The sequence below is a fragment of the Sceloporus occidentalis genome, unplaced genomic scaffold (genome assembly GCF_023333645.1).
Source record: "Sceloporus occidentalis isolate IW3139 unplaced genomic scaffold, rSceOcc1.0.p SCAF_20, whole genome shotgun sequence".
NCBI lineage: Eukaryota > Metazoa > Chordata > Lepidosauria > Squamata > Phrynosomatidae > Sceloporus > Sceloporus occidentalis.
In genome coordinates, this window is record NW_028317000.1 from 8,323,963 (window position 1) to 8,345,207 (window position 21,245).

The 21,245-nt window shown below is 45.5% G+C and overlaps 1 protein-coding gene across 1 annotated transcript in view; it reads left to right on the forward strand.

Annotated features, from left to right (window-relative positions):
* Positions 1–20,489, forward strand: part of CHRNB2 (cholinergic receptor nicotinic beta 2 subunit) — a 38,842-nt gene extending 18,353 nt beyond the window's left edge. Inside the window, exons 3-6 of the mRNA XM_089482794.1 lie at positions 1,789–1,833; positions 3,339–3,448; positions 5,949–6,990; positions 18,240–20,489. Coding sequence (XP_089338920.1) covers positions 1,789–1,833; positions 3,339–3,448; positions 5,949–6,990; positions 18,240–18,410 — 1,368 coding nt within the window. The 3' untranslated portion in view covers positions 18,411–20,489. The remainder of the gene's footprint in view (positions 1–1,788; positions 1,834–3,338; positions 3,449–5,948; positions 6,991–18,239) is intronic.
* The last annotated feature ends 756 nt before the right edge of the window (positions 20,490–21,245 follow it).

Genomic DNA, 21,245 nt, shown 5'->3' on the forward strand with positions numbered 1-21,245 from the left:
TCCAAGATCATCACCTTGCTTGATAAGGACCTCAGCCCTGAAGTTGCCCACTGGGCTCTGTCTAAAGGACTGTCCCAATTCACACACAGTTTAAACAATCCTAAATAATAGTTTTTTGTGGGTTTTTCAGGCTACGTGGCCATATTCTAGAAGAGTTTGTTCCTGACGTTTCACCAGCATCTCTGGCTGGCATCTTCAGAGAATGTTGGCATGGAAGAGAGTGGGGTGTATATATATATATATATGTATATATGTATGTGTATATATATATATATATATATATATATATATATATATATACATACTGTTGGTTGAGAAGAAGTGATTTACATGTTAATCTGTGTATTGTTCTGTTGTTGAATGGCATACCCCACTCTCTTCCATGCCAGCATTCTCTGAAGATGCCAGCCACAGATGCTGGTGAAATGTCAGGAACAAACTCTTCTAGAACATGGCCACAGAGATAAAAATCCCCCACAAAACAACTATGGATGCCGGCCACGAAAGCCTTCAACTTCACAATCCTAAAGAACTTCAATCCTGGGTTGCCTCTGCACTGCAGAAATAATCCATTTTGGCACCATTTTAACTGCCAAGGCTCCGTGGAATGGAATCACATAGGATTGATAATGATGGGGATTGTGGATGATACTGTTATGGTGCTGCTTGCTGTTTGACCAAAGCTTTGTTCTGGTGCCACAATCCTCTACAACTCCAAGAATACCATCGCATGGAGCCATGGCAGTTAAAGTGGTGGCAAACTGGATTATTTCTGCAGTGCGGCCCTAAACCTCAGTCGTAAAGGAGCCTTAAAGTCCCTCGGTCTACAGCATTTTGAAGACAGAAACGCATAGGAGCATGCATAGTCTTCCCTGCTAGGAGAGGGATACGTTGTATTTCTATTCCAATTAGAGTCATCATTTCTGGCTGTGCAGCCATACATATATCTTCGCATGTGCATATTTTATACCAGTCTTCATCCTCTTTTATGCACTTTTTCTTTCCTGTTGTTCTCTCATGGCGCATGAATGCCTACGCTGGAAGGAGAACGATGGCAGGAGGACTCATCCTGACCAAAGCAAAAACCTTCTGTAGACTGAGGGTTGGAGGATTAGACAAACTGGAAAACAATTATATTTTAAGTATTGCTGCCTCTCCCCCAAAGTAGTTATATTTACAATATAAAACAATATATATATTTCCAAATAAATCCAGATTAGTCAAATGTGATTCCTGCCCCCTCCAAGGCTCCTTTGGTTGACTTTTTATGCTTTCCTTCTGATTTTGTTTCCTTTTCAAGTGGAAGCCACTTTGAGCTGGCGATTTTAAAAAGCCAGAGCAGAGCGTTCATAAATAAATCAATCTCCAACAGCTTGACGAAAACAGAAGCCGCTTAATGCCATTTTAATGCATTAGCGCACCTGAACTTTGATCCACCGTCAAGTGCAACCCAGATTTGGCACAGCACACTGTTTCATTAGCCATGACATTGTGCAGAAAACCATGGCCAACCAAGTTGGCTGGGGATGATGGGAGTCATGGTCCACCTGATAGGGAAAGGCACTAGCTTGAGGAAGGCTGCTGTAGATTTTTTTAAAAAACTGATATACAGTTTGCCTCCCTCTTTTCTGGGGCTGAGAGTGTGTGACTTGCCCAAGGTCACCCAGTGGGTTTTCATGGCCAAGCAGGAAATCGAACCCGGATCTCCAGAGCTATAGTTCCACGGTCAAACCACTATACTTTCTTTTTGCACGTACTTGATACTTTTCCCTTTGCTTCTCTTTGCAGCATGAAAGGGAGCAGATCATGACCACAAATGTGTGGCTGACGCAGGTGAGTAACTCCTCCTTGAATGCAATGGTAATAGTTGTGGCATAGACAACCTGCAAAATTAAAATTCTGCCTTTAAATTACAATAGCACACACATGGCCTCAATGCGTAGTTTCATGTGTTGGTTAGATGTGACTTTTTAAAAGAAAATTTAAAAATTGTTTTAATTTTTACAAATCAAATGTTGTTATTTTTAAAACCCGAGGCTTCTCTTTCCTCCTCCCACTGAGCCTTGCCCCACTCATGCCATTTTAAAGGCCCCATACAGACAGGCCAATACACAGCTGCTTTGGGTCACTTTGGAAGTATGTTGTTTAAATGATGCATTTAAGAGCCTGGAAGTCACGCCAAAGCCACGACCCAGTCCTAAGAACTAAAGCGCAGCTTTGGCCCAGTTTCCAGACTCTTAGAACACATGCATCGTTTAAAACAGCATATCTCCAAAGTGACCCGAAGCAGCTATATTTTGGCCTGTCTGTATGGGGCCTCAGGGACTCAGGTGAACTGCCATAAGGCAGGTGTTTGGGGAGCAGTAGGGTCACCTCACTTAGAGTGTCACCTAGTGTGGTCCGGACCCCCTGCACTCCCCTAGTGATGCCCATGCCTCTACCATGTTTCTCAGGAGGAATTGGGGAAGAATTCACTCTAGGTTGCCTGGTGTGGGATTCTGTTAGTTGTAGTCCAAAGAAGGAACTTCCCCAAGCGTTTCCACAGGCTTATTGAGACAGCAGGCAGAAAGTCTGGCTTAGAATCATAGAGTTGGAGGGCCATCCTGTCCAACCCCCTTCTGCCATGTAGGAACTCATAAGGAAAGCATCCCTGACAGATGGCCATCCAGCCTCAGTTTAAAACCCTCCAAAGAAGGAGACTCCACCACTCCCCAAGGCAGTGTCTTCCACTGTCAAAGAGCTCCTACTGTTAGGAAGTTCCTCCTAATGTTTAGGTGGAATCTCTTTTCCTGTAGTTTCCATGCATTGCTCTGTGTCCTATTCTCTGGAGCAGCAGAAAACATGCTTGCTCCCTTCTCAGTATGTCATCCCTTCAAATATTTATACAGGGCTATCATATCAACCTTCTCTTCTCCAGGCTAAACATCCCCAGCTCCCCAAGTTGTTCCTCAGAGGACATGGTTTCCAAACCCTTCACCATTTTAGTCACCCTCCTTTGGACACGCTCCAGTTTCTCAATGTCCTTTTTGAATTGTGATGCCCAGAACTGGACACAATATTCCAGGCCTGACCAAGGCAGAATAGAGTGGCACTATTACTTCCCTTGATCTGGACACTACACTTCTATTGATGCAACCTAAAATTGCATTGGCCTTTTTAGCTGCCGCATCGCACTGTTGACTCATGTTCAACTTGTGGTCTACTTGGACTTCTAGATCCCTTTCACACTTGTAGTCTCCTTAAGCCGGGTGAGAGAGAAACCTGCTGGTGGCAGGAGACCACTTCAGCAGTGCCCCGCATCTAACTGGTGCTCTCTGCTACCTTCCCTGTCTTTCCAGGAGTGGGAGGACTATCGCCTCACATGGAATCCAGAGGAGTTTGACGACATGAAGAAGGTGCGGCTGCCCTCGAAGCACATCTGGCTTCCAGATGTTGTACTCTACAACAAGTAGGTACCCTCAAGGGGCAGGAGGGAAACTGACTGAACTCAGCCACCACCTTTCCACCCCTAGATCTCAGGAGGAATCCATCACAGATGGTAGGAAGACAGCAGAGGGACTGCGGCAACCACTGGAGAAAGAGTCCGGAGGACAGCTATGTCTCTTTCCTCATTCTCTCTGCCATCCCTTCTCCCTCAAGTGTGCTCCTGGTCTGTTGCCCCTCTCTTTCCCAGGTCTGCCCCATGTGCTCCTACTGTCTCTGCCCTCCTTTTCTTTGGACAATGCCACTTAGTGTTGTGGTGTGCCTTCAAGTTGTTTCCAACTTAGGGCAACCCTAAGGCAAACCTTTCATGGGGTTTTCTTGGCCAGATTTGTTCAGGGGAGGTTTGCCATTGCCTTCCATTGATGCTGACAGAATATGACATGCCCAAGGTCACCCAGACGGTTTTATGGCCAAGCCGGGAATCGAACCCTAGTCTCCACAGTCGTAATCCAACACTGAAACCACTACGTCATGCTGGCTCTGAGGACAACATCACACTACACTGTTATAGTGCTGTGATTCCACTTTAACTACTATGGCTACCTCCTGTGGAATCCCTGGGATTTGCAGTTTAGGGAACAGCACTTAGAGAGCTCTTAGGCCTCACTAAGCTACAAATTCCAGAATATCACAAGAGGAAGCCATAGCAGTTACAGTCAAATGATAGTGCTGTAACAGTGTAACGCGATACTGATTTTTCTCTCTGTGATGCTCTCTGTCGCCCTTTTGCCCTTTCTCTCTCTCAGCTCTTCTCTCTTTTGCACTCCTTCGTGTGTTCTTTCTTTCGCTCCCTCCTGCCTGCTTCCCTCACGCGATCCTTCTCAAAATCTGCTCTCCTCTCTTCCACCTGCAATCTTTCTCATACGCTTTATCCTGGATTCCCTCTTTTTTGCTTGATCTCCCTCCCTCCTTCTTGGTTAACCTATCATTGGTGTTGTACAATAACATCCCAAATCCACAGTGATACCTTCATTGGAACAACCAAGATGCACAAAATACATGTTGTAAGCTTTCAACGCTCCACTGGCTTCTTCACCAGGCAAACATGTTAAACACCATACAGGCGCAAAAGAGAAAAATGACAGTTAGTCATAACCCTGCATTTTGTCAAGATGTAGCTGTTCTGAGTTCAGGTGGAAGCCATTCATGCAGGCAGGGCCCTTCCTCTGGCCATGTGAGTACTCCAGGAAATACATGGTTTTTTTAAGTTCAATCAGCAAGACAAAAAGAGACATGCCTTTGATGCACTTCTGACTTTGTTCTTGTTGTTGTGAGCCTTCAAGTCGTTTCCAGCTTATGGAGACCCTACCACAGGGTTTTCTTGACAAGATACGTTTGGGGGAGGTTTCCCATTGCTTTCCCTTAAGGCTGAGCGCATGTTACTTGACCAAGGCCTCTCAGTGGGTTTCATGGCCATGTAGTCAATCGAACCCTATTTTCTAGTGTCATAGTACAACGCCCAAACCACTACGGCATGCCGGCTGACTTAGGGCAACCCTATCATAGAGTTTGTTTTTTCCCTTGCCTTGCCATTGCCTTCCTCTGAGGCTGAGAGAGTGGAACTAGCCCCAGGTTTCCATGGCTGAGTTGAGATTCGAACCCTGGTCTCTCAGAGGCCTAGGCCTACAGACAAATCACTACACGATGCTGGCTTTCATAACGCATCTAGGTCTCCTTTAAACCCCAACACTCTTTCAATTCCATTATCTATTCCAGGATCTGTTATCTAATTATCTATTTACATACCATTACTTATTCCATTATCTACTGTCCATTATCTATTGTCTATAGATCCATTATCTGACCTGTTCCATTATATATTCCCTTTTTAAAAAAATCATTTCAATGTTACGGATGGGATGGGTTGATGCTAAACAGAATAGTTAAAGGAGACCAAAAGATCTTCTACGCTGCACAGTTATAGTGCAATAATTCCACTTTAACCGCCATGGCTGCTTCCTATGGAGTCTTTGGTGAGTGTTCTGGCAAAGAATTCCTAATGTCCATCCCTAAACTCTAAACTCCAGAATTATATAGGACAGAACCATGGCAATTAAAGTGGAATAATGGTACTATACAGTATTATGGAGTGTAGAAGGGCTTCAAGGCCATACCTTTAAAAGGCCCTTGGCCTTTGGAGTTTAAATTCATTTAAGTGTCATCACACTGACAACTTCTGCTCCACAATCGTGCCTGATCCCTAACTTAAGCCAATAATAATAATAATAATAATAATAATAATAATAATAGGATTTATTTATATGCCACCCAATCACTGGGAATCCGGGTGGCTTACAACAGTGGGGATAATAGATAGTTCCCTGCCCTCAGGCTTACAATCTGACACAACACAAAAGGAGAAGCCAATGGCTATGACCACATCATGGGGCAGTGAGGTCCACAGTTTCTACATCTAGACAATTTGGATATAGGATCAACATTCTCTTCTCTTCTTTTGCACCCAGTGCTGACGGGATGTACGAGGTGTCCTTCTACTCCAACGCGGTGGTATCTTATGATGGGAGCATCTTCTGGCTCCCGCCAGCCATCTACAAGAGCGCTTGCAAGATCGAGGTAAAGCATTTCCCCTTCGACCAGCAGAACTGCACCATGAAGTTCCGCTCATGGACCTACGACCGAACAGAGATCGACCTGGTGCTGAAGAGCGACGTGGCCAGCTTGGATGACTTCACACCCAGCGGGGAGTGGGACATCATTGCTTTGCCGGGCCGGCGGAACGAGAACCCCAACGACTCCACTTACGTGGACATCACCTACGACTTCATCATCCGCCGGAAGCCCCTCTTCTATACCATCAATCTCATCATCCCCTGCATCCTCATCACCTCCTTGGCCATCCTGGTCTTCTACTTGCCCTCAGACTGCGGCGAGAAGATGACCCTCTGCATATCCGTCCTCTTGGCCCTCACCGTCTTCCTGCTCCTGATCTCCAAAATCGTGCCCCCCACCTCACTGGATGTCCCGCTGGTGGGCAAGTACCTGATGTTCACCATGGTGCTGGTGACCTTCTCCATCGTCACCAGCGTCTGCGTCCTCAACGTCCACCACCGCTCGCCCACCACCCACACCATGCCTCCATGGGTCAAGGTGGTCTTCCTGGACAAACTGCCCACCCTCCTCTTCATGAAGCAGCCACGGCAGAACTGTGCCCGACAGCGCTTGCGCCAGAAGCGGCAAAGCCAGGAACGGGCTTCTGGAAGCTTCTTCCTGAGGGAAGGAGCACGTTCTTGCACTTGTTACGTCAACCCCTCGACCACAAAGAAGTTTGGGATGGGGAGCAGCGGAAACAATGGCGGAGGCAGTGGTGGCGGTGGGAGTAGGCCCTTTACAGAAACGTCAGAAGGGGTCAATGGTTACCGGGACAGGCCAGGGCAAACGGTACAGCCACCCCAACCACCCAGCCACTGCTGCTGCGGACTGGAGGAGGCAGTGGATGGAGTGCGTTTCATCGCTGACCACATGAAAAGCGAAGACGATGACCAGAGTGTGAGTACCCCCCTGCCCCCCCTCATTGCCCAAAGAGGGAAATGTTACTTCTATAGCTTTGATTATAGTGATTTGATACCACTTTTAACTACCCTGGCTTCATTCTTAGGGAAGTCCAGGATCTGTAGTTTCGTGGGGTAGTTAGAATTCTCTAACTCAGTCCCCTAAAGTATGTTGGTTTTTAACAGGCAGGGAAATCTCTAATAGTATTACAAATCTCAGGAATCTGAAATCTAAAATGATCAGTGTAGACCCTGTTATGTGGGCACATAATGATAATGCAGAAGAACCCCAACTGTGGAAATCCCTCCCTGGCTCCATCCCTTCTGGGCGTCTGGTGAACAGTGAAGGCAGTGTTGTTTCAGTTGGCCTTTGGCTCTTAAAATTAGGGGTATTTGTTATGAATCTGGCCCTTCTTTGAATCTCCAAATATCTACATTCCCTTCTCCATGATGCTATTGGTTCAAATCAAATCAAATTTATTACGGCACACAGCCAGCATAAGATGCTATTGGTTTGTAGTTTCCCAGAGTTTCCTACGGTCAACCATAGGTCACCTATGGAATGTCCCTCTTATGATTTAGCTCCTGAGAGTGAAGCAATTGCTACACCCAGCTTTTAAACTGCGATCAGATATCGATAAAAGTGACTTTACCGATACTTCTTGCATGACGCCTCCTGATCCATAGCCGTGATTAGGCTATCCCTTTTCGTTGATGGGAGAAACCCATCAATGTGCTTCCACTAGCACAAGCCCTTTGGTGCAAACCATCACTCCCAGGATGGTCATGTTATCGGCAGTGTCAGTCTTCCCTCTTCTCCCCGTGCCCCCTCCTTCTCCTTGCAAATAGCTCAATTCCAGGTAGCAAAGCTAGTGATTCTTAAATGCAAAGCAGCTTTCTTGATCTATGTGAACAAATCAGTCATAGCTGTTTTCATCTGCACCAGGTTATTTTACAAAGTTAATGGATCTTAAATGCCCCTTGGAAACCACATCATGACAAACCCTTCACATGACACCAGGAACAGGCCACGGAAATATGCAGGCTGCTGGGAAGACCCATTTCCCTCTCTCCCAAGTTATTGTCAGGACTGCAGCTATGCCCAGAGGGAAAGGGAACCCTTGGAAGATGCCATCATCACTCCTGACAATCAGAAAGTCCCAACAATTAAACTCTCAAACCCTTGGCTCCACTGCAGCACTGCTGATACAACAGAGGTCTTCTTCCTAGTCTGAGTAGATCACAAGTTGAACATGAGTCAACAGTGTGATGCAGCAGATAAACAGCCAATGCGGTTCTAGGCTGCATCAATAGAAGTATAGTGTCTAGGTCAAGGGAAGTAATAGTGCCACTCTATTCTGCTTTGTTCGGGCCTTGCCTGGACTCCTGTGTCTAATTCTGGGCTTCAGAATTAAAAAAGGATGTTGACAAGCTGGAGTGTGTCCAGAGGAGGGCAACCAAAATGGTTGCAATAATTCAACATTTCTTGCTGTTAAAAAGCAAGAAATGAGAACTGCTCAACGCATCGTGAAAAGTTCTTTTTCTGGAAACCATAAAGCACTATGAGAAGCTTCCAGAAGCCCGTTCCTGGCTTTAAGGAGCTAGGCGTGTTTACCCTGTGGAAGAGAAGGTTATGAGGTGATAGGATAGCCCTGTTTAAATATTTGAAGAGATGTCATATTGAGGCTGGAGCAGGCTTGTTTGCTGCACCTCCAGAGAATAGGACACAGAGCAATGGATGCAAGCTACAAGAAAAGAGATTCTAGCTCAACATTAGGAGGAACCTCCTGACAGTAAGGGCTGTTTGACAGCGAAAGACACTACCTTGGAGAGTAGTGGAGTCTCCTTCTTTAGAGGTCTTTAAGCAGAGGCTGGATGGCCAACTGTCGGGGGTGCTTTGATTGAGAGTTCCTGCATGGCAGAATGAGGTTGGACTGTATGGCCCTTGGGGTCTCTTCCCACTCTATGGTTCTATGAATCCATTCTTCATTCTACACGTTAAGATATCTTCTGAAACAGAAAGCCCAGAGATATTAGGCCGTGATACATTGACGGTACCATCAGGACAGAATTTGGGGGCAGATATCCAAAGCACCACACAGTAAGGGCATCCCTTCACCCCCAAAACGCAGTAAGCTGGATTGGCATATTTTAAAGTAAGGGAAATGGTGTAAGGGAAGGGGAATTATTTAGGGAAGGGACAGCAGGGGTATGAGACCATGAAACATGGGGTGGGAAAAGGCTTGGCCATAGCAGCTTGGCCATACTCTGGGGGTTATTTTTCCAGAGGGGAACCTGCAAGATGTTCGGGATGGCGGGGGGACTGTGACACTTTCTTCCGCCATCCCACCTGCGTCCTCCGAGATCCGTGAGTCAGAGGATCCTGTCCTTTCCTGACCCTCCTCCCGGATGTGTGGCAGTCATGTTCGCCAGCCCCAGCAGCAAGATTCTCAAATCAATATTTCCCTTCTGCTTGGCTGGATCCTGATGTTGAAAGTTCATGAAATATTCATGCGTGGGGAAAGAAGTGGGGAGAGACAGGGGGCAGGCAGGGCAAGAGAAACAGGCGTTGCTTGCTTTCAGTGTGTGGGTAAGGAGGCCAAGCATTGTGGGTTTTGGTTATGCCGGTGGAGTGAGGGTTGTGTCATTTCGACAGGGTCCACATGTCCCCACATTGATAAATCTGTGACCAGCCAGAAGCGTGTCAAAAATGGCCCTCGTTTCCCCACCGTGGCTGGCACAATGTCTAGCTCAACAGCCTTGCCAGACTCTTTCGGTGGCTGGAGAAGCTTTGTGCCCCCGGGGCCAAGAGGTGCCAAGAGGTGCCAAGAGGTGCCAAGTTTTAAGTGTTTGCCAAGGGAACTGGGAAAGGGGAATCTGGAACACGGCTGAGTAATGCGGCTGCGTTGGGTGGCACAAAGAGGCTGCAGGCTGGGTCATGCCACGTGAACAGGACTGGTAGATGGGGTGATGTAGAAGGAGCCAGGAGAGACCTAGGATGCTCTTTTTAATCACAGATGGGCTCACTTTATTGTTCTTATTGGCCATCATGTCATCTTCGACTCATGGTGACCCTCTGAAAGAGAGACCTCCAAGAGGCTCTGGCCTTAAGAACCCTTAAAACCCATTCAACACAAAAGCAACAATTCAACACTTCTTGCTGTTAAAAAGCAAGAAATAAGAATGGTTGTGTGCACCATGAAACATTCTTTTTCTGTACAAACCAACAGTTCTCAAAGGCCTATTCAGACAAAATCATTTTTTGGGGGGGTTTCAGGTTATGTGGTCAGGTTCTGGAAGAGTTTTTTGACGTTTCACCAGCCACAGCTGCTGGCGAAACATCAGGAATAAATTCTGCCAGAACATGGCCACATAGCCCCCCAAAAAACCTATGGATTCCAGCCGTGAAAGCCTTCAACTTCACAAAAAAGTCTTTATCTGCTGCTCAAAGGAGAGGGTGGAGGGGACCAGCCTAGTCTCCCTAGGAAAAGAGTCCCAGAGCCTGGGAGCACCTACCTTTGGGTATCCTACTCTGTGTAAATAGGGTTCTGCTTGATTCTGGGCAACTTAGTTTCTTAGAGTTGGAAGAAACCCTCAAGGGCCACCCAGTCCAACCCCATTTTGCCATGCAGGAACTCAGAATCAAAGCATCCCTGACAGATGGCCATCCAGCCTCTGTTTAAAGACCTCCAAGGAAGGAGACTCCATCACTATCTGAGGGAGTGTGTTCCACTGTCGAACAGCCCTTACTGTCAGGAAGTTCCTCCAAATATTGAGCTGGAATCTCTTTTCCTGGAGCTTGCCTCTATTGTTCTGGGTGCTGTTCTCTGGAGCAGCAGAAAACAAGCCTTGCTCCCTCCTCAATGTGAAACCCTTCGAATATTTAAACAGGGCTATCATATCACCTCTTAACCTTCTTTTCTCCAGGCTAAACATACCCAGCTCCCTAAGTCGTTCCTCATAGGGCTTCATGGTTCCCAGACTCGTCACCATTTTAGTCGCCCTCCTTTGGACACACTCCAGTTTCTCAACATCCCTCTTGAATTGTGGTGCCCAGAACTGGACAGAATATTCCAGGTGGGGCCTGGAATCCTTCTTGCCAGGCAACTGGGGCACCCATCCAGCAAGCTTGTGAATGGGTTTGGGGTGCTTGGCAGGCCTTGCAAACTCAAAGAAGCCAATTTAAATATATATATATTAAGGAGGCCAGTTTTATTGAGTCAATCCATCTTTAATGTGGTCTTCCTCATCTCTACTGCCTTCTGCTTTAGCTAGCATTATTTATTTACATCATCTCATGATATGACCAAAGTGTGATTGGCTCAGTCTAGCCATTTTGACTTTTAGGGAATGTTGAGTCTTGACCTGCTGTCCAATTTAGTTGTCTTTTTTGGCAGTCTATGGCAAGACATGCTGGCTGTTATTGTTGCGTGCCTTCAAGTCGTTTCCATCTTATGACAGCCCTAAGGCGAACCTATCAGGGTTTGGTTTTTTTTGGCAAGATTTGTTCAGAGGAGGTTTGCCATTGCCTTCCCCTGAGGCCCAAAGTCACCCAATGGGTTTCATGGTCGAGGTAGGAATCGAATCCTGGTCCCCAGAGTCGCAATCCAACACTCAAAACACTGCGTCACACTGACTCTCCAATTCTTCTAACCCAGTATTATTTATGGTTGTCATAATGGGAATGTGTGAGGAATTCACTCCACAGAGTTTGTTTTTTTAATGTAAGCCTCCCATCTACATTTCCCAAAACAGAGCAGAGCCTAGCATGCTATTCACACTCATTAATATGAACATTTCTGTATTCATTGTGCATTTTCTGGAACAGCAAGAACAATGTTTGCAGCGACATACGTACTGTTTTTTAATGTATACAGAAAAACATGCACATTTCAGACATGCATACAATGGGTTTTACTTTACAGGTGCACACCACCCTCCCCTCCAGTTTGAAATGATACACAGAAAATGTACGCATCTGGGGGAAATGCACTTTAAAATAGGCACAGATTTCTAATGAGGGGAAACCCTTTGGGAACTGGAGCAAAATGACCTTGGCAGAGGACAAAAGCAAGAACTCTTGATGAGATTGGGCTTGGCAGATCGGCTGGTCCCTTCCTCTGTGCTGCTTATGCGGAGCCAGGCTGCAAGGGAGGCAGAGTCTCTGGCGTAGAGAGGAAAGGAACAGCGAGAGCTCTTATTTCTGCTCCAAGGGGACTCCTGCTATTCCTTATCTCTTCAAAAATGGCAGTGGAAACGCATTATTATTGTTGTTGCTGTTGTTGTTGCTTTCCCCCAGACCCAGGACTTAAGATGGCTTTGTTATTGTTACATACCTCCAAGTCATTTCTGATCTAGAGCTTATTCACACTGTGAAAATAATCCAGGATGAATCCGGGTTGCATCTCAGTGGTTCAGACGCATCCCGAACGAACCTGATTTTAGGGGAGAGGCTGCCAAAAAAGAGTAGGGGCAGTACAGATTGGATTGGGGCTGTGGCAACCGCACGCTGCAGCCCTGATCTGGCCTTTGGAGGGTGCAAAAAGAAGCGGCAAAACGCAGCTCCTTCTTGCACCCTCTAATGGATGCCATATCCATCGCAGCATGGCGTGATGATGTCCCTTTGGCGCTGCACTGTTTGGGCACTATGCCGGAAGTGCGTTTTCATGGCGTGCACCATGTAGACCGGCGAGTGCCAAAATGGCACCCCACAGGTGGTAGTAGGGCTTGGAGCATGCTCAGCCCTCACTCTGGGCACAGGTTGGCACAAAGTGCCGGTCTGTATAGGCTCTTAATCTGGGATAATTGATATCAGGTTTTTCACTGAATTTTAAAAAAAGATTTGCATCACTAGTAGTGTGAATAACCAATGTGAATAGACTCAAACAGATCCAAGAAAAACGCTGCACGGTGTGAACATGTTCCAAATGTATTCATACCGTCAACTCCATGTTTATTCCAATGCTTGCATGTATGAGCAACCAAATTTACAGAGATGTGCACCAATGTGGTTCCACAGTGTGAATAACAAACCCAGAATGCATGAGTGAGATGATTCGCATCATTGCGCTAAAAGAAGCGATGCCTGAATGACCCTTAAGGGTGATGCTTCCCAAGGGTTTTCTTGCAAAGGAGTTTTGCTATTGTCTTCCTCTGATGCTGAGAGAGTATGAATTGTCCAAGGCCACACAATGGGTTTGTATGGCCAAGCAAGGATTTAAACCCTGGTTATTGCCTTCAGGTCAACTCTGACATATGGCAATCCTATTCTAGGATTTATCTTGGTAAGATTTTTTTCTGAGGACATTTGCCATTGTCTTCCTCTGGGGCTGAGAGAGTGTGACTTTCCCAAGGCCACCCAATGGGTTTTCTTAGCTGCGTAGGGATTTGAATTTTGGGCTCCTTGAGTCTAAGCCCAAGACTCAAATCTGCACTGAACTGCCACCATCTATTTAAAGTTTAGTGGTGTGATCCTTTATCTGTATCTGAATTTTGGCAGGGAAGGCAGCGTACCAAAATTATAGCTGATGCAGATAAAAGCTGGCAACGCTCAAACCGTACAAAACTGAAAATACAGTGAACCTATAAATAGAATTAAAACTATTTCCCCATAGTCATGGCTTTGAATGGAGTGAAATTAACAGGGAAATAAAAAGCAATTAAACTAGCAATAGAGTTCAAACCAATTCAGCACAAAAACAGTAACTCAACACTTCTTGCTATATAAAACCAAGAAAAAAGAACTGCACCATTAAAAGTTCTTTTTCTGCACAAACCAACAGTTCTCAAAGGCCTATCCAGACAAAAAAGTCTTTACCTGCTTCTCAAAGGAGAGGATGGAAGGAAGTTCCAGAGCCTGGAAGGACACACTGGGAAATCTGTTTTTCCTACTCTGACATTAGGGTACTGCTTGGTTCTGGGCATTTTGCTTGCCAGAGAACTGGGGCATTCACCCAGCAACCTTTTGCATGGGTTCAGGGTGGCTGGCATGGGCCAGTGATAGCTTACATGATCCCATAAGTCACACGGCAGAAATGCAGAAACCAATACATCACCACAACCGTGAATTTCAAGTTCCGTTTAAGAGGATGGGAAAAAACCGTTCCTAGTCGTTTACACAGAGTTGGGAATCCAGTGACCCTTCAAGTGTCTTTGGACTGCAACCACCAGCATTCCTCACCCGGTTAGGGCTGCTGGGAGTTGCAGCCCAACAACATCAGAAGGCTGCAGGATTCCTGCCCTTGCTTTATGAGCGGCAAAGTAAAGACTTTAGCACACACACAAGCACACATTTGTGAGCGATGACTTTACGACGAGTAAATGTTTTGTCGGTACAATCTGTAACGCATCGAGCTGTTCTTGGCAAAGACTTTGAGCCACCCAGCTAAAAGCTATGTATTGCTCATTGGCCTAAGAGAAGCTATCCTCATATACATACATTAGGGATGGAATTCTTTGCTAATGTTGTTCTCAAAGAAGCAACGAGTAATTCGAGCAATTTTCTTCCCACAGTGAGAACGTCTTTGAAAAGCGTGCATTTTCCAAATCCATTTACAGTTCGGCACAAAATCTGCATATTGTATTTCCACTCAGGAGACAGCATTTCCTGCACAGAAAATAATATTAGTGCACAGAAATATTACTGTGTGCGCAGAAAATGCTTTAGTTAGGGGGTTATTCTGCACAAAATGCACATGTGCTAGTTTTACGCACAGAAAAGAACGTTTTACTCAGGCATGTTATTTCCTGCAGAGCAAAATAAAAATTGTCTGTAGAAATCTGATTTTTTTTCCTGCCAAAAATGCTATTTTCTGGGCAAAAACACCGTTGTCTGAATTTTGTGCAGAATAAGTTCCAAACTGTACTTTTGGGAGTCGTCCGTGCGGGATTACTTTTCTTAGCTGTTCCCGAAACTTGCAAAGCATGTTTTTCAACCTTTTAAAAATATTTTCAAAGGTGGTTTCCAGTCCAAGTATGTATTTAGCAAATTTTATTTGCATTTGGGTGTAATAAATTGGACTGGAGGAAGTGGACTTCCTTGCCCCTTCTTTCCCATGGGGGCTTGTCCTGTTCCTGAAAATGGGTAAAAGGACCCTGCTGAATAGGATAAATTGTGGTTTGTCCCATTTGGAAGGTTCCTACTGGACACAGCACCAAAAAAGCCCACAATACGGTCCCGATATGTGGATGACACTTTCACCATTTGGAGCCGTGGAGAAGAAGATCTAGCTGTGTTTCTGAACCATCTGAACAACATCCACCCTAACATCCAATTCAGAATGGAAAAAGAAAAGGAAGGAACGCTGCCATTTTTGGATGTCCGAGTCATCTGCAAAGCGAACCAATGGTTGGGCCACACAGTGTACAGAAAACCTACACACATGGATAGATACCTACACAAGAACTCCAACCATAGCCCAGTACAAAAAAGAAGCACAATAAGAACACAGGAAGAGCGGGCAAAAAGGATCTGTGAACCCCACTTCTTGGAAGATGAATTGAAGCACCTAAACTGGGCTCTACAAGCTAATGGTTACTCCAGCTCAGACATCAGAAGGGCTGCCTGACCCAGAAAAACCCAGAGGAGCCAAGATAAACAATCACCCAAAGAGAAGGTATTTTTACCATACTTCAGAGGAGTCACAGACAGAATAGGGAAACTGGTGAGGAAGCACAAGCTCCAGACGATCTATAAACTGACCAAGAAAATCCAGCACATGCTGCGCTCAGCGAAGGACAGGAGAGACCCTCTCATGGCTGCAGGAGTTTACCGCATACCACGCAGCTGCGGACAGATTTACATAGGGACCACCAAATGCAGTGTCCAAAAATGAACCAAGGAACACGAGAGACACTGCAGACTGAGTCAGCCAGAAAAATCAGCCGTAGGCTAGCAGAACACAATATAAACCATCCTGGGCATAAAATGCTGTTTGGAAACACTGAAATCCTGGACCATGCCAACAGCTATCAGGTCAGAATGCACAGGGAAGCCACTGAAATCCACAAACACTTGGACAACTTCAACAGGAAAGAAGAAACCCTTAAAGTAAATAAAGTTTGGCTATCAGTCCTGAAGAACACCAAAACCAGGACTCAGCAAATGCAAATGAAAACCACCCAGAGTCAGGGGCTTTCCCAGCAGACAATGATCACAAATTATCAGATACTGAGGCCTGTTACAGACTGCCAAAATAAAGCTGCTTCAGGTCTCTTTGGAGGTATGCTATTTAAATGATGCATGAGTCCTAAGAGTCTGGAGGTCACGCCAAAGCCACACTCGATTCCTAAGCACTGGAGTGCAGCTTTGGTGCAGCTTCCGGACTCTTAGGACCCATGCATCATTTAAATAGCATACCTCCAAAGAGACCCGAAGCAGCTTTATTTTGGCAGTCTGTAACAGGCCTAAGCCTCTTTTGCATATCCTCCCACCCTGAAGCCCTGCCATCAACAACAGAACAATACACAGATTAACACGGGAATCACTCCTCCTTACCCAGGGTCACACAGGATATATATACCCACTCTCTTCCAGGTCAGCACTCTCTGAAGATGCCAGCCACTAGCGGGAGGCAAACCCTGAATTCGGTTCCTTAGATATTTAGCATTGTAGATACAATTCTGTGTCAAGAATTTGCCAGCCTCCAATGCTCAGCTTCCCTTTAAATGCACTGCCAAGTGGCTAGCCCTCATGATGGAGAAACAAAATCTGACCAAATGCCAAAGAGATCTCCAGTTTGCCAAGTGGGGTTTATAGATAAGTCTCTAGAAGGCAGTAGCAGCCATATAATCAGCCTCAGGGCTTGTCTACATTACTTACAAATGTCACAGAGTAATAAATCCATATTCCAGTATTACACAAGAAGTCAACATACTTACATCCTTACGAGAACACAAAATGCCTACGCCATCATGGCAAAAGCTCAGATGTGGAATGGCCTGTAAGTAAACCCAGGAAGAAAGGTGAAAAAATGCCTGTTCTAATGAATGATATCTTACACCTGTTGGACAGGGCAGTTTAGGCAAGGAAGGCAAGATGGGGAGTTAAAGATAAAGCTTCTAAAACACCATTAGTATTTTTAAAGAAAACCACTTGGGTCTTGTTTTGCATTTAAACCATTCGGGTCAGTAGTTTGTAATGTGTGTATCCATCAGCATTCCTGCTTAGACGATAAATTCTCAACATCTAAAACCAGGTATTTGCGGGCAGAATACTCCTGGGGCAAGCCAGAGTATTCTGGCAAATGCAGACAAGCCCATAGCTAATATGTTTTAGCCCTCTTCTGTATGTTGAGTAATGCTTCTGTTTTTTCTTAAAAGAAATGTTATTGAATATAAAGACACATATGGTGGGCCCTTATGGGTTTGGTTTCTGCCCAAACTTTGCATGTTGCTTTCTCCTCCCCAGAAAACAGGGTTTTCTGCACCGAAATGTTCTTTTCTGCATAGAAAATGCTGCTTCTTGTTCAGAAAATGCTACAGTTTGAGACTTAGCTGCCCTGAATCTTGTGCTGGTCCAAAGGCAGGATTTAAGATGGACGGACGGACGGACGGACGCCTCCATTGCCAATGGGCTGCCAGAGCAATAGATAGATTCTGCACAAAACTCACATTTTTTTTTGCACAGAAAATAACATTCATTCACAGAAATGAAGTTTTTGCAGAAATCTATTTGTGCAAAACTCATTTTTTGGGGGCACAGAAAAAAATTCACAGAAATATTGTTTTCAGTGAAGAAAATGCTATTTCCTGAAAAGAGGTTTTCTTGCAAACAAATGTACAAATGATGAAAGAATAAGTCTCAAATTAAGTCCCAAACCACTAGAAAGTTTAAAGCGTATTCGTTGCGATCCCAAAATGGAAGATATTATTAGCAATAGTTTTAAGAATGGATGTATTTTAAGTGGGTTTAATGTTTTAACTACTAGCACTAGGATAGATGATGCCTTGTCGACTTATATGGATATTGTGACTGTCTTTCAAAATGAGGCGTCCTATCCCTTCAGTTGTTTTAAAGGTAGAAGAACATGGTTTGATAAGTGTTGTCTTATCTGAAAACGGTAGCCCCAAACCATGAAGACTCTTCACTATTTTCTTTAATCAGCGCTTTCCGAAACATGTCAGAAACATGTTAGCTGACTCTTTCCTGAATATTGAAAAAATATTATATCCATGCCTGTTATCTCATTGGAATAAAACCTGCCTGGTCTGTTAGATGCTAACCTTCCTCCTTTATGCCCCTTCCAGGTGAGCGAGGATTGGAAGTACGTGGCGATGGTGATCGACCGCCTCTTTTTGTGGATTTTTGTGTTTGTCTGCGTCTTTGGCACCATTGGCATGTTCCTGCAGCCGCTGTTCCAGAACTATGCCACCAACTCCCTCCTGCAGATCAACCAAGGAGCGCCCGGCTCGAAATAGCAGAGACCATGCTTGCCCTCTTCTCCACCAAGATGCCCAGAGGAGATCCAGAGAGCAACCAAGAGCCCCCCAACCTGGTCCTTGTATGGACACCTTGTATGGGAGGACCAAGACTCCTTCCCTTCCACCCGCTATTCCTGCCACGGTTCTTGCTTTAGTACAAAGAACAACGGAACCTGCACTAGGAAGAAGGAATAGACATCAACATACCAAACAGGGACCGTGGCACATTGGTTTTGTCAGAACGCCACCATTGCCAGCGGGCTGCCAGAGCAATATTGTTGCCTGGGTAGGTGTAGCTCAAGGGATAGAGCAGTTGCTTTGCATGCAGAAGGTCTCCAGTTTGTTTCTTGGTATCTCCACTTATTATTTTTTAAAAGGATTGGGTGATGGGGACACTTTGCATGAGGCCTTGGAGACCTGCTGGCAACCAGAGTAAACGCGATGGAGGACAAAGAAGTTGAACTGCCAAGAGGCAGCTTGCAGTGGTCCAGGAGGAGCATCGGTTCCTTCCAAATGTCTACAGGGAAACGGCACCCTAGAGAACCCATCAAAGCAAAGGCAATGGGTGGAAAGAGGCTTTCTTGCTGCTCTGCAGGCCTTTTTGAAGAAGGGTCCCCACTTCCACCTCCTCCAAGAAACCCTGGCTTGTGTGCCAACGACGGGGTACCAGCTCCCAACTCAGGGAAAAACAATATGTAGGATTATGTATAAATCTATGTATCGATGTATTCCCACCTCTGCATACTCAAGGAACAGCAATGGAACAGAAAGAGCTGATTAGTACGATAGAGATCGTTCTTGGAATCACTTTCTTAGGGGCAGAGGAAGAGTTAGCAGCTAAATTCTTAACCCTGCATAGAAGACAACCCTAGTCTTTGTCTTCCTTCAGTTTCCAGAATAGTATGATGCTGCAAGGTAGGACTGGGAGTCAGGAGTGTAGCTACGGAAGGTGGCGGTGGTGCATTGACTCCTCCAATGATCTTCCCCACGAAATTTTCCTCCAGTCCCCACATTTCTAGCATCACAACAACCGACTATTTCAGTCGAGCATTTAGAAATTTGTTTTAGGCATGCAAAGAAAAAAGGGCAGTCAATGCAAAGGTAGCAAATAGAAGAGTTACAAGGTATGAATGATGTTCGTTGCTTCATTAGCTGAAATGTGGGGACAAGGAAAATTGCATGGAAGGGGCAATTCATTGAGAGGCAGTGTCTTCATTTTGCCCCCCACCACAACAGTTACACCCCTGTTGACAATGATGTGACCTTTCAGATGTTGTTGGAGTGCAACCTCCAGAAGCCCTAGCCATGGAAACCAGTGGTGAAGAATGCTGGGAGTTGCAGTATAACACCATCTAGAGGGCTGCATTAAAAGAGGCCAGTCTTGGCATCAAACTGTGTTGGGCCCTGAAAGAATAGTGACTTGCTGAGGACTGAGAATTGTGTGGCTCCCTGGATGTTCTTGGATTGCAGTTCCCAGCATGGTTCACCATTTGGTGGCTAGGGCTGCTGGGAGCTGAAGTCCAAAAATGTCTATAATGTGACACGTTCCTCTTCCCCTGGACAAGATGCTTCTCAATCTGCTTAGCCAATTCAGAAGGGTCCAGGGGACGAGGGATTTTGCTACTCAACAATAACCACCAGCGGCTTTGTCATACAGAGACCAAAGCACTGATGCCATATAGCCATGGGACTGTGTCTCTTTGCCCTCACCATGCCGCTGCCGGCTCCCCAAAGCCAACGCTGACACTGCAAACCCAATAAAATAGGTCACATAGGTGGAACACCGGTCCTTATTTTGACGATAGCTGTGTGTGTGTGTTTTGAAGCATTTGCTGGAGGAAATGGGATTCCACATCTCAGAAGTTACTGATGAAAGTCAACCTGGTGTCCAGATGTTTATGGCAGAAGGATCCATCCATACATCATAGTCTGACATGCACTTTTTAAAAGTATTTGGGTCTCTATGGCCCCATACAGACAGGCCAAAATAAAGCTGCTTCAGGTCACTTTGGAGGTATGCTGTTTAAATGGCACTCACATCTTAAGAAGCCAGAAGCTGCACCAAAGCTGTGCTCCAGTCCTTAGGACTGGAGCATGGCTTTGGCACAGCTTCTGGACTCTTAGGACACATGCATCATTTAAACAGCATAGCTCCAAAGTGACCCGAAGCAGCTTTATTGTATGGGGCCAAAAATTCCAAAGACAGGCAGTGGAAGTGGACATCAGGTGAGGTTGGACTGCAATTCCCATCAGCTTTAGCCAATATTGAGGGATGGTGAGAACTGCAGTTAATGTAGAGCATCTAGGGCTGAGAATGCTCCAATGTTTGGTTAGCAGAGAAGATGGCATTCTCCTCCTCCCTTGCTTTTCCACGCAAACTATACTGGTCCTTCTGAGAATAGACCTCAAGTAGCCAGTGGAAAATATATTTTCCAGCAAAATAACCCAAAACATTCTGGGGAATTCTCCCTGTTTAGTGGGTTTAGCTTCATCTATTTTTGGGGGGTTAGCTTCATCTGTAGAGGAAGCTTATCCTTGTTTGAATTTGGTTTGTGTTCAAGAACAGAAGCATTCGTGAAATGAAGGCAGCAGTTTATTTAAGAACATGCCACTCCTGATGTCCAGCAACCTGGCTGCGCAATCTGGCACTGAAGCAAACACACAACTTTCCGTTTATAGCCCTTTTGGGAAAATCTACCCACCAACAGCATATAACAACACATAGCACATGAGAGATATATACAGTACTAGACTTATTTTAGCTACTCATTAAACAGTTGACTTTAAGTAATAATGGAAAACTACCAAGCAAACACAGGGAGAAAAATATTC